This window comes from Melospiza melodia, chromosome 2, assembly GCF_035770615.1.
Source record: "Melospiza melodia melodia isolate bMelMel2 chromosome 2, bMelMel2.pri, whole genome shotgun sequence".
NCBI lineage: Eukaryota > Metazoa > Chordata > Aves > Passeriformes > Passerellidae > Melospiza > Melospiza melodia.
The window spans coordinates 98,225,886-98,239,371 of NC_086195.1; the positions used below are offsets into that span (position 1 = coordinate 98,225,886).

General features: G+C 34.6%; 1 protein-coding gene across 6 annotated transcripts in view; it reads right to left on the reverse strand.

Moving 5' to 3' along the window:
- Nucleotides 1-1,076: 1,076 nt before the first annotated feature.
- PCDH9 (protocadherin 9) overlaps nt 1,077-13,486 on the reverse strand; it is a 671,837-nt gene continuing 659,427 nt past the window's right edge. For all 6 annotated transcript variants that reach the window (XM_063149407.1, XM_063149404.1, XM_063149406.1 and 3 more), the window contains one exon: nt 1,077-3,327. In XM_063149407.1, coding sequence (XP_063005477.1) covers nt 2,954-3,327 — 374 coding nt within the window. In that variant the 3' untranslated portion in view covers nt 1,077-2,953. The remainder of the gene's footprint in view (nt 3,328-13,486) is intronic.

Genomic DNA, 13,486 nt, shown 5'->3' on the forward strand with positions numbered 1-13,486 from the left:
TTCCTTCCTTCCTTCCTTCCTTCCTTCCTTCTCTCCTTCCCTCTGGTCTCTTTCTCTCTTGCTCTCTTTTTTCTTTCTTTCTCAACTTTCTACATCTCCCATCTTTTTTATTTAATAACCTTTTCAAAGCTGGGTAAGGTCTTAAAATTCTAAAATGGCACAGATTTTGGGAAAATTAGATAAGAAAATTTTCACCTGCCTAGCAATTGAAACCAATTTGTTTTAGCTCCTCCTGCACAGGTTGATAATAGGACAAAGTATTGAAGGTTGGAACAGACTATAGTTCTCTTTTTGCAGCAACAATCACTTATTTTATTTTCTGCACATGATAGAAATATTTTCAAATATATTCTGTTTAAAAAGGCATTTTTAATTTAAACTGGTTGGGGCTATTTGAGTTTTCAAATAATTGTTGTATTTCTGGTTTTAATATAGAACTCAGTGCATCTCTGCTTTGAAACTCAGCATGTTCAAAAATAGCTACTCTTATTGATATATATTTTTCAAGGTTGTTCAGCATTTTCTTTTGTTTTGTTTGTTTTTTTTACCTGTGCTGCAACAAAAATTATTATGCAACTACTCAAATTTTCCTTGTAGGAGAGAATTTACTCCTTTACTCCATACATTTTGATATGACTTAATTCTACTCTCAAAAGAAAGATCAAAGTGTGGAAAGTGCTGTATTTCCTATATGCTACTCCTGTAATTTTACAGAGATTCATGCAAGGATGCTAATTCCACATGCCCATATAGGCCTAACAAATGTGGGCTAGATTCTGTCATCCTTGAACTGAGTAAATAAAACTTCACTCAAGTCAAATAACTAATTTTTAATAAGTGCCTACTTACACAGGAATGCCAGAATATAGCCCTCAGGTTTTATCATTAGCTGTATACTCCAGTCCTACACATATAGATAGAAATGAACTTAATGGACCATGGTATGCTTCAAAAAATAACTCAGAAATTCAGAATGAAGCAAAGAAACAAATCAACCAAAAATAACAGAAGGAAAGAGAAATTAACAGGAATAAAGTCCCTTAGGAATCTGCCCAAGAACTAACACAACACAATCAGAAATTCAGAACATTTATTGCAAAAGCTGAATAACTAAATAATGTTGAACTGGCAAAGCAGTAACAAGGATAACTGGTTAGATATTTATTCTGTCAAAGTCATCAAACACCCCTCACAAACTGACATAAGTACTGCAATAAGCAATGCACCCCTAACCCATTTTTAAGCCTTTTTTACTGTGGAAGAAAAAATAAAAGCGAACTGCTATATACAAAAGAATAAAGAAAGAAACAAAAAGATTCTGGTTTTTTTTGTTAAAAATAACCTTCAGATTAGCTAAATTTGTTACTTTAAGACTGATGTTTCACTGTGGCATAAGTAACTTGCTTTTTTTCTGTAAGGACTTTTTTGCATGCTATTTATTTGTGTAAATCATCTTTCATGCCTTAACAAAAACCATTAAAAAATGTTTTGGATTTGGATTTGCTTTGCGTGCAACTTAGATCTTACTAACATTAGGAGTCACTCTGCTGATTTTGACTGAGGTGACATGATACTGGTACCTGCCAGGCATTGACCAACTATGATAACAAACAGCTAAACAGCAATAATTAGAGATTTAACCCTTTAGTTCCCCCAACTAGCCTACCAGGAGAATGCTCTGTTACATCATGAAGGCACAACACATTAAATATTCTGTGGCTATGGTCTAAAAACACTCGTGTTACTACAACGTTAACGCAGATGAAGATCAACACAAATGCTGCTGTTTCAGCAATACAAACTGTCTTAGATATAGACACACACCTGCCCAACTGGAAAAACATTATTATTGTATTTTGCTCCTGCAGAATTTCCCCCATATATTTCAGCTGGGATCAACATCAGCTACCACTCATTAAATGATGGACTATAAGTATTTTGCTCAAGGATCCCAAACAAATAGCCTTCTCCCTTGCCCACCACCACACATTTAAATATTCTTCTGTTTTGCAATTTCCCTGTTTTATGAAACAGAATGGAAATTAAACAAAAAATTGCTAAGTTTTTAAGCCCTTACACCAGTCCTTTCATTTCTTAATATTAAAAAAAATTGGAAAAAATAAGAAATTCTAACTGAATGCTGGCATCATTTGCTACTACATAGAAAAAAGGGTTTTTTCCTTTTCTGCAAACAACCTTTCTTCCTACCCCATCACTTTTTTTCACTTTTAATACAAGTGGCTTGAGTTTCTTGGAACATTGTGTGTCAGACAGACTACTAACACAGAAACACCATCACTGAAAATAAAAGCAAAACAAGAAAGCAAATGAAAGAAATTAAAAAGCAACTGTGAAACACAGAAATATGCTACAGTATCTTTTCAAGTGAACATTATAAGTACACAAAAATCGTAAGTAATAATTGTTGCTATTTACAAGTATTTGAACGCTGATTGACTTACAAGTGTCCACTAACATTGTTAATAGCACAATAGGTTTAATGTTTACAGCTTCAATTGTTTGCAATATGATCTCAAGTATAACAGTCCCAGCATAGATCAATGACAACAAAAGCACAATTTTCTAACTGGATATGCTTTTCAATCTTTGCGATCCACTGAGCTTTCGCACTCTCTCACTCTCCAAATGCATCTTCTTTTGTTCATAGCAGCAGTCCAGGGTCAAAAACCAAAGAAACAAAAAAGTATATTTTCAAACTGGAGAGATCTCTGCAGACTTTAATCATGTCTATTTAACAAAACCACACAACTAGTAGAAACACTCTTTCATGTTGCAGGACATCATACCTTCCACGGTGCTAACATAAAGATATGCATATCTCTGCTAGGTGAAGCATAGTTCTAGAGATCTACCCAGTACATAAAGCTCTGACACACACATAGTATTAGCAAGTCTAAGTAAGCTAAAGTCATTGGTCCAAAGTAACCATTTCTTATAGCTGGTGCTCCTTTGGACTCTCCACAGACCCTGGGGCCTGTTTATAAGACTTCAAGTTGGCCAAAGGAATGTCAGTGATGTGGTTGCCAGTGTTGAAATGGCCCTCACTGGAACCATACTGCTTTCGATCATTGAACTGGTTTCTGTTGCTATCTTCTTTCCAGGTCCTGGTCAATGTGTGTCCATTAACTAGTTTGTCCTTCTTAACCCATTCCTTCTGAGGTGCAAAGGTGGAGAGAGGAGACTTTGGCTGTTGGTATGGGCCTAAGCTAGGAGGCATCCAACAGTTGTCTGAGTGACCCAAAACCAGGCATTCTTGAGTACACATCTCTGTAGCTTCAGCTAATCCTCGTGGACCAAGAGGCCCATCTGTAGAAGACAAACAGAAAAAGAAAAAAGGGGAGAAAGGGGGAAAAAAAAAGACATAATATTAGATTTTGATATTTGTCATTAAACAAATATAAACATATATAAACAAATACACATATACCTCAGGAGAAAACTAACAATGATCCCACAACCAAATATTATGCTGGTAAATTCTACATACATTTTCATTCTGTTAGAGATTAGTTGCTTTGTAGGGTGTATACTCCCTGTATATGGTACCTGCCTAGTTTCCAGAAGTGGAGAATCAGTTCAATTATCCCTATGCTACTGATCTCAGCTCCTACTACGGATAAACTTAACTCCTTTATTCTAAGTCATATCAAAAAAATAGAGCTAGGTAAGTGAAAATGTCCAAGGAAGTAAACCTACCCTTACAGATTCTGAGTGAGAATTAATGCTTTTTAGGGCCTGTTATTTGGATGTATTCTGTTCTGCTTTCAATTCAATTTACTCCTGAAGAACCTTGGTGAATTAACAGCCTACCGCAAACTGAGAAACATCTGCACTATCCAAAAACAGGATTGCCCAAAGGAATGTGCTGTACACAGGATTATTCTAATATTTACTGCTTTACAAACACAGCTTGAGGCACAGTTCTAGGTATCTACCCAGTGGATGCGCACTCCAATGTATAGTCCCAACAAGTAAGAGACAAGTTAAATTTTCTTGATTTACTATGAAACCAGTAAGCAATTCAAGACATTGCACTGGGAGAGAGAACAAAATCTGTAACTTTTCTGACTATTCAACACATCTCAGATGCTACACAGATACAATCATAAAAGTCAAGGGGAAAAAAAAATTCTTATGTAAATCTGGCACTTTAAAAAGAGATGTTCTCATAATTCTTTGTAAGCTAGAAATATAAGACCACAGGAGACAGAAATGAAGGTTGTTGAAGTACTATGCATATTAAATATCTACATAACTTTTCACACACTGTTGAGGACACAGCAGGCCAGCTGCAGGCCTCTCGCAATCAAGCAGACGGGTCACCCATGCCTTCAGCAACACTAAATTCCTCTCAGTCTTACTGCATTTTTAAATTACTTAATTTGCTCATCTGCTCAGGCTGGTTGTATAAGGATAGTCAAGCCAGGAAAAAGGCAGAAAAATCACTTTGTCTATTTTTGTTAGATATTTCTCAGTGTCTGGGATATTCTTTGCCAGAAGTCATTGCTGTGTTTAATTTTGAGCAAGAATTTTGAGATGTCTTTTCTTGACTTCAGACTAAATCAATGGGCTAGTAGTGAAAACATTTGAAGAGTTAAGGAGACATATTTCCTTGATTAACCAGCCCAGTGACAGGAAGGAAATTATAGATTGATTTTTGAGAAAGAACATTAGCAAGTAGGCATGAATAGCAAAGTTACTAATCAGAAGAAAAATGTCAGCAATGTATCAGGAAATAAAAGAGCATCTTAATAATAATGTAATTGAAACTCAAAATGATAAGTGAAGACAGTCTAACAAAGATTTCTCTGTTAAAATGCCAAAGAATATTTTTGTTCTCTTGTACTCCATGCATATACAATAAATTACGCTTACTAACATCTTTTTCTGAACACTGAAATTAAATCAATTAATTTAATGGAAACTCCTATTCATTTCCAACTGCTTTTAAACACAGATATAAAAAAAGAAAACATCAGGCATATTTCCACATGTTATATTAGTAATTAGCTAACCTTCTTATCTCTGAACAACAACTTTTTTGAATAACTAGAGAATATGGGGTCCTCTGTTGATGTGACAGAATATAATAAGCTATTATAAAGTAAGCAATAATAAAAGTTGCTACTGAATTTCTCACATAAGAATGTGTCCTACTGAATTTCTCACATAAGAATGTTTCTGTAAACTAGAACATGAAAAATGTATAGAATCAATGCTTTCTTCCATTTAGATCAATACAAGGTGATATAATTAAACCAAAATCATTAAGAAAAAAGAAAAAAGCAACTGTAAAGTAGGATCTAAGCAGAGATTTCAATGAGAACCATGAACCACAATTCTAAAATGAGACCTGAAAGAGAGGTGGTTTTTTTCTTTTTTTTTCTATGAAACTCTTGTGATCCTGTATTATGAAGTTCTCACCAAACTGAGGCAGGCACTTAGAGAAATAAATCCAAAACAAAGCAATTATAAGTAAAGAAAGGACTCACAGTACATTGTTCGCTTTTCCAAAAATTAATCCCCATGTTAAAAACTGACTTCCAATTTTTTTTAGCTGCCAACTAAAGTTCAGTTTTAGTTTTTTTCCCATTTCAGAGAAAAAAAGGTGAAAAGTGGCAGAACTATTTTCAATCTGCCTACTCTCCCAGTAAACTACTATTTTATTGAACAAGAAAGAAAAAAAAACGTTTTGCAGACATTAAAACTTTCAAAATAGAAAGAAAACATTTTGCCACAGAATTACACTTTTCAAGAAGGATGGTGCATCTACTCTGCGCTTCCAATATGCAGTGGAACAAAAGAATAACAGGAGAGCCTTCAGTATGATAGTTCTGCAGGAGATATGTTACTTTTTCTGTTTAGTTAAATAAATTTTGAGATAAGACTATCATTTCCATTTAAAATTTAAATGACCAATCAGCTGATTTTAGTTAAGAATAAATATACATGAGGCCCTATAAGCTACATGACAAACTCTTTGGAAGATTTACTTCATGTATTTTGCTTTCTGTAGTAACAATAAATGTAGTGGTAGGCAGTTAATGCTGTTCAATTTGGAATGAATTTTAAGCATCCTTTGCTTTAGCCATCTCTAAGCTGATAGACTTTCTGGAGAGCACTGGAATATTCAGATATCTGCAGCTACTGTGAGCAGCAGACAGGAATGGGATAACAATGCGGAGATGATTGCCAGTGCAAGAATTGTTCCTTGGGTGCTTTTCAGTTTAACAAAATACCATTGTCCAACTTAGACCTGGAAAATTAATTGTTGTGCGAGAGTCTTCCCCCGATCAACCTTCCCTGTGCAGAGATGTCAATCAAAGGCAAGACCATGCAGTCCTTATAGCAGCCAATTACAATTTTGATATGGATGTTGGTCACACCAAGTGACAGCTGTAGACAGACTGAGACACTTTCCTTTTGGGAGAGGATTGGGAATCTCAGGGAACACTTGAAGGACACTTCTTTTAGCTGTATAACTGTTCAAACAGCTGTGAGCTATGTTACAGTCTGCACACACCTCTACATATGCCTGTATGTAAGAATGCCCAGAATTGAGAAGAGGTACAGACTCCTACTGAAAGATGTATGCATATTATCCAGTCCTCTGTCTCATGCCTTCCAATCTGTAAAATGCAGGGAATATTTACTTGCCTTACTAAAATATTGTGAGGTTTAAGTTAAAAAACGCCTTTCAAGGCTACATCTAATATATAACTAAGAATTATATTTTTATTCACTTTTGGTTTGAGCCATCACAAGAGAAAAAGATATCCACAAAGTGATTTTTTTTAGAAATGCGAATTGTTAGAATAATTTTACTCTTAAGCTACTAAAGGGAATGGTCATGTTTACTTATTGAGGAAAAAGGCAGCTTCATTCATAACATGTGTGGTGCCTGCCATAGCAATCTCCAGTTAAGGCCTTTAGATAAACCAAAATTGCTTGGTAAATATTGTTGCTAATAATGGTGGCAATCATGATTTAGGGTATTCTACAAATTTTCTACTGTGGGATAAAAGAAAAAGATGAAAAGGAAAAAAGAAAGGATCTCACCTACAAAAAAAAAAAAAGAAAAAAAGAAGACTGTTTTCACAATTAGGTTTTTGAGTTTCTGTTTTGTTTTATTATATTCTCAATCAAAAAATTTGTTTTTTTCTAAGACTCTTTATCATTCAGGTTGCTATTTAGCAACATAAAGTGTAATGATCATAAGCAATATGATAAGAGAGAGATTTTCTGGGGATAGTGTGACTGAAGAGTTGGCTGCTACGTATTGAGAAAGCCATAATGTTGCCTTAATGGTAATTATCTTTCTCCTCCACCACAGCTGAACAATAGTTTTCACCCAATTTTCTAAAGTTGTTTCATTACTACATACAATGACACCACTTAAAAACCTGTTCCTGCTGCTTTAATTTTATAAGTGCATTAATTTGTTTCCTTTCTCTTCACAAGAATGTCACTGCAATTTCTATATCAAGCTTTTCCATGCTGAAGTACTTTATTGATATATGGAGGATTTTTTTTCAAAGTATTTGTTCTCTGAACAATCCATAATCCGTGCGGCTGGTTATCAGTCTTGGCTGCTTGAATATATAATGACACAAGTGCTGATAAAACTGTACAAGCCATCTGTCTCTGGAGTTAAATGTTTTGAAAGCAAACACAAAAGTGCATAACAAACACTCCCTTAAATTGTCTTTGTAAATATTTATATCAGATCTTACCCAAAAATGCTTTTTTGTTGTTATTTTATTCTGTTAATAGCTGTCAAGCAGATGCATGACTTGCCTACTCAAAAGCAGACAGGTGTAAGAAGGGAAATAATGTATGCCACTCAAGAGCTGGTCATACCCTAATGCTGGAATTTCTGTGTGGTCTTTTATCTCTTTTTATTATACCCAGAAGCTAAACAGCTATTTCATTGATTAACTTACTGCTGCAATTAGCAACTAGCTTCTGGTGTGATGACCAGCTGCTTTTCAACCTGCTTCTTTAAAACTCTCTTGCTTACAGCCAGAGAATTAATTCTTTATTTCTGAAAGAGTTGAGGCCACAAGATTATTTCTACTTAGTGAGACTTTTTGGTCTCAAGCAAAATGAATAGGTACTCTTTGCCCCAGGGTGCTAACATGAAGTACAGTGGATTTGAACACGGCCACAGTTGTGTTTCAGACAATCATATTTATTTAACTTTTCATATTGCATCTTAAAATGTAAAAGAAAACAACAGCAACGTTTTCAGCTCTGTTTATCCCCAAATACAGAAAGGGTTGTTTTGGGGGTTTTTTTTGAGCTTTCATGGGCTACTTTACTAAATGACCTTCTCTGATTTTACAGCCTTCCCCACATATGGAATATTCATGGAACTGAAATGACATTATTCCATTTCATAGAGGTTTTACAACTAATCATATATTAAATATAAAAACTGGAAAGAAGTTTATAATTATGAAGATTCTTTTGCCTTTTATTTTGCTCTTAATTATCAAACAAATAAGTGGGGAAGACTGTTCTTTATTTCTAGTCTGCTAAAAAAATAATCCAAGACTACAAAATCACACACATGCTGTGTAGGGTGTGCTTCCTCGGCATTATTAATCAAAATAAATACTCACTGTCTATTAAAAATATATATTTTTAGTGACTTATTCCATGGTCATTCTATCTGGCACAGTCAATTCACATTCCATCCTCAAATTACCTTGTTCAAAGGTCCCTGGATTCCTCCTATCACTGCTACCAGTTTTGGTAGACTTATCAGTACCACCTTCTACCCTGCTGCTTCTCTCTTACTTTCCTGGTGTTCCATCCTCTGTACTAAGGTACAGATCAAGAAACCCCTGCTACTCTCTGCTCCCTGTCTTGGCTGAAACTTCTCTTTCATCAAGGCTGAAATAAATAACACTGTAAGGTTAGCTTATATCTGCATTACTTAGCAGAGATTAGCTGTGAAAATCCTTAATTAGCGCAATGAGAGGAGGGGCAGGAAGCAGGGGAAGAAGGGCTGTGTGGGAGGGACTGCCCAGGATACAGAAAAGCAGGAACAAAAGTATTTTCTGAAAAGGCGGGAAAACCTCACACCGTAAGATTTTCTACATTATTCTGTGAAATATTTAAGTGATCCAGATGGGTTCTATATCATGTACATGACTCTGGACAAAAACTCTGCCTGACTTTGATTCCTTGGGCAGCTAAATTTTGAAGGCAACAATATTCAACTGCTCGAAATTTTTTTCTAACCAATTGTGTGATGACATAAGTTTCATCATATCTATATCTTTTCAAAGCTAAGAAAGTGAACAAAGTAGAAGTTAAGAAAGTACTCTGCATTTATCTCAAGTTCCTTTCCCCTACACCTTCTCTATCATAAAATTTATAATGAACAGCAGTTGCTTTGTTATATTTTTTTTTCTGATGTATTTACTAGAAATTCAATACCATTACTACTCAGAAGGTACACCTCCATCAGTAGTGGCTCTACTGTAAGGATGCTCTTTTTACCTGACCCTACTTTCTGTTCCTATTTCCTACTACTATTTCTGCATTGATATGCATGTATATAAACCTCTCTGCATCTCCATGTGTGCATGGTCAGAAAGTACACATATAATTCCTGTGTCTGCTAAGCCTGTAAGATACTAGGGGCCAATTTTACTTAGTGCTGCCTAGTCTTTAACAACAAGCAGACGTACGAACCAGCATGAAGCCTGTGACCATTCTGCAGGCAAGTTGCAACAATCTGAAATCACAAGGTCACGTTCCTTGCAACAAAGGTGTGGGAAGATGCCACAGGAGGTGTCACAAAGTGCCATGGTCTGGAGTGGCACTGAGCTGCAACTGACAGCTCAAACCTGAATGATTCTTCACTGGTCCAGCTCCATTACTTATCATGGGTTGCATATTGCCTATTTTCGGATCTTTATGCCAATACTTATTTTTATTTTTTAACTTAACTGGGTGAAACTTTACATTTGATTGTTAAAAAAAAAAGAAGTAAAAAGTGTGTTCACTAGATAATCTAGAGATTCTTTCTGGTCTAAAAAATCTATGTATCAGCAACCATTAACATAAAGCTGCATTTTGTATAAGCTTTCACTGACAAATGAAGCCAATTCTAGCATACCCTTTAGAAATACAGAAGACACAAAATAATATCTGGGATTTTTATTCTGACTTAATACATTCTGTCATTAAAAACAAACAAACAAGTGAATAAACAAACAAACAAAGACACACAAATTACTGCAATTTGTATTCTTAGCTGAAGTGTCACATTGTGGATGCAGACAGTCACCTTGCAGGAAGAGCAGGAGAAAAGAAATGCAAACAGTATTTGGCAAAAGAAAACCCGTTTGTTAACAAATAAATAAAGATTAAAAGCTTTACCCATCTCTCATACAGATTTCATTCTTTGGGCACAGATGAAAAGTCAACATTTGCAAATGGAGATAGTCCAAATTCAACAATACATGGGCAGCCAGAACAGCAGATTCTCTCCCTGAGAGGATATTGTTATTTAGACAGACTTTATGGCACACAAAAAGCAGACAGCATATCTTTATAAATTTGCAACCATCTTCAGTATGGCATGGAACTCATCCATCTTTTCGTCTGCTCAAGTTACTCCTCTGAAGAATGCTATCTCATCTAATTTTATTTCCTCAAAATTGGCAGTTTTTTCCTGCCATACATTTTATTTTAGAAGGACAATCTAATGCATAAGAACTCCTCAGAGGATTCAAATGAACCTTTTAAATTTGATTGTATCACTTAATGAGACCAGTGTTCAAATATTTGGAATAATATTATTTTCAGCATTTATCTTTTTCATTATGTAGCTCTTCATTTTGCTGCCTAAAAAAAGTCTTTGTTCCCAAAAGGTGATGATGAATGGTGATAATAAAATATTCATAAAGCATCCCATGGTCACAATAATTTACTATCTTTTTTCTCACACACCTAAATATTTATGATACTTGATCAAAATATTTTGTTGAATTGATTTACAGGCAACATGCTGAGACAGCACCACTTTTGACATGGTCACATTTTCTGATCTATTAATATGCCCCAAACATGAACCTGCTGTCAGTCTAAAAAAATGAAGTCTCTATTTGGAACATTCAGTCAACTGTTTAACATAAAATCAAATTTTGGTTAGTAATTTCTATAAATTCTCTTTGAGAAGAGGTAGGATTCAATGTGGAAAAAGGTAGTCAAAATAAGAACTAGCAGAATGTTGTGAAACTGAGCTGAACAATAGTTATTCCTACTCTGCACAGCGTTGTGCTGTTTTTAGATGCCTGGCCATTAACTCATTTACAGCAGGAAAAAAAAAAAACATTCAGGTTGAATTTAATTTCATTTTTTATGATTGTTAAAAAAGGCTAAAATAATTTGTTTTCCTGATAATTTTCTAACTTACAGTAAAATCCTGACCTTCTGACTTGTGATAAATACATGTCCTGGCTCCCAGAGCACGGGCATGGTAATCTGGGATATATTAAAAAAAGGATATTGACTTTATTGAGCAATAACTGAATAAAGGCAAAATTCATAATCATCATCATCTACGTATATATATGATGAATTGTTCTGCTAAATTATATATGATTTTTTTTATTTGTATATCTATATATTTTTTATTTTATCTTTTATATGTATTTCTGTCCATTGATAAATAAGGAATCTGTGTATGACAGCTGGGACTTATTTCCTAAGTATTATATTCCTAGCATTAGATTGACCTCTGTAAAGCAGAAAGTGTCAAAAAAACATTTTCATTTAAACATTAATTTGAGGGAAGGGAAGGGAAGGGAAGGGAAGGGAAGGGAAGGGAAGGGAAGGGAAGGGAAGGGAAGGGAAGGGAAGGGAAGGGAAGGGAAGGGAAGGGAAGGGAAGGGAAGGGAAGGGAAGGGAAGGGAAGGGAAGGGAAGGGAAGGGAAGGGAAGGGAAGGGAAGGGAAAAAGTGATTACCTCCAAGGAATTCAAGGGGGAAAATCAGACAATATCAAAAAGCTACAAGATTGTTATACTCAAGAAAGCAGCTCATCTAAGGACAATGAAAATGAGCATTTATGCTATGGTATTTAAAACACACTGTCAATTAAGAAATATAATTAAGACTATTTTTGCATAAAAGTATAAATTCATTCTGTAATTAAGTTAATTACAACTATCTCAATAAACATTCAATTTAGGTTGAAATGCATCTTTTAATGAATCCCTATTTCTAAAGTATGCTTCTTGCCACATGTGTGTTTTTGTATTTTCCTTCCGTACAAATCAGACCAAAGTCAGATTTAGCTTAAACTGAACTTGTTGCAAATTTGGGGCAGATGCCTTATGCGTACATGTTATTATGTAAATAAGTAGTTTAACTGATTTGAAAATTTGAAGTACATTTCTCTTAGCAGAATTTGGACCTAAATCTGGATACTTGTCCCCCTAACTTAAGCCCCTTGACTCCGAATAATTGAAAAATGTGACAGGAAAAAGTGCTTAAATAATAATAAATTAAGCTTAAATAGTAAGCTTGATTATATTGTTGATTTTGTCTTCCATTCTACACAAAAATATGTCCTTGATAAATATCACAGGACACAGATGTCAGAAATGTCATTAAACTAATCCAGAGACAAAAGTGCCATTTCCTAATTCTGTTTGTATAACAGCATCTCATTGAGATAATTTTGTAAAATTCAGCTCAGTGCCAGCTGACTTGTCAGAACTGCAGGCATATTACACAGAGAATACTAAAAAGTGCTTTCTTTTATTATGCCTGAGCTATACCCATGCTACAATTTCTTCTATTTCTTTAAAAACTATGTTCATTTACATCATTTTTCAGAAGAGATATCCATAAGTCTCTTAATGAGCTCATATAGTTTACAGTAAAACTCCCATTAAACAAATGTTCCTGAGTCAAAACACTCGCATTTTATTAAACCATGCTTGAAAATTAACCTGTGCTGCATTTAGTCATTACATTCAATGCACTGAAAATTAATATGGAAGAAACATCTGTATGCAGCAAATACTTTTGGTTAGTCATACAATCCAGTTTGGATGTTTAGAAAGAGCTATACTTCCAAGCTTCCAAATCTCACGTGGAAGACTGCAGAAAAAATTATCTTTGTGATTCTGAAGAAGAATTCAAATAATATTTCACATGAATTATGAATCCATATTTAACGGAGGAAACGTTATTTTTTGATAACCTTATTTTGTCTTCTTCCTGTTTGATGAAATATCTCAGCAAACGAACCCTTCTAAACATGTAACACCTCTTTTTTTATTAGATTTTATTTATTCAAAAATAGCATGAATAAATAAAGGAGGCTACTTTAAATTGCATTCAAATCTAAGTACAAGATAAAAGGCTTGTCTGAAATTAGTGCATAAAAGGCACATAAAGTAGGTCTAAACTAACACATTTAAAGGAATATCCTGGATG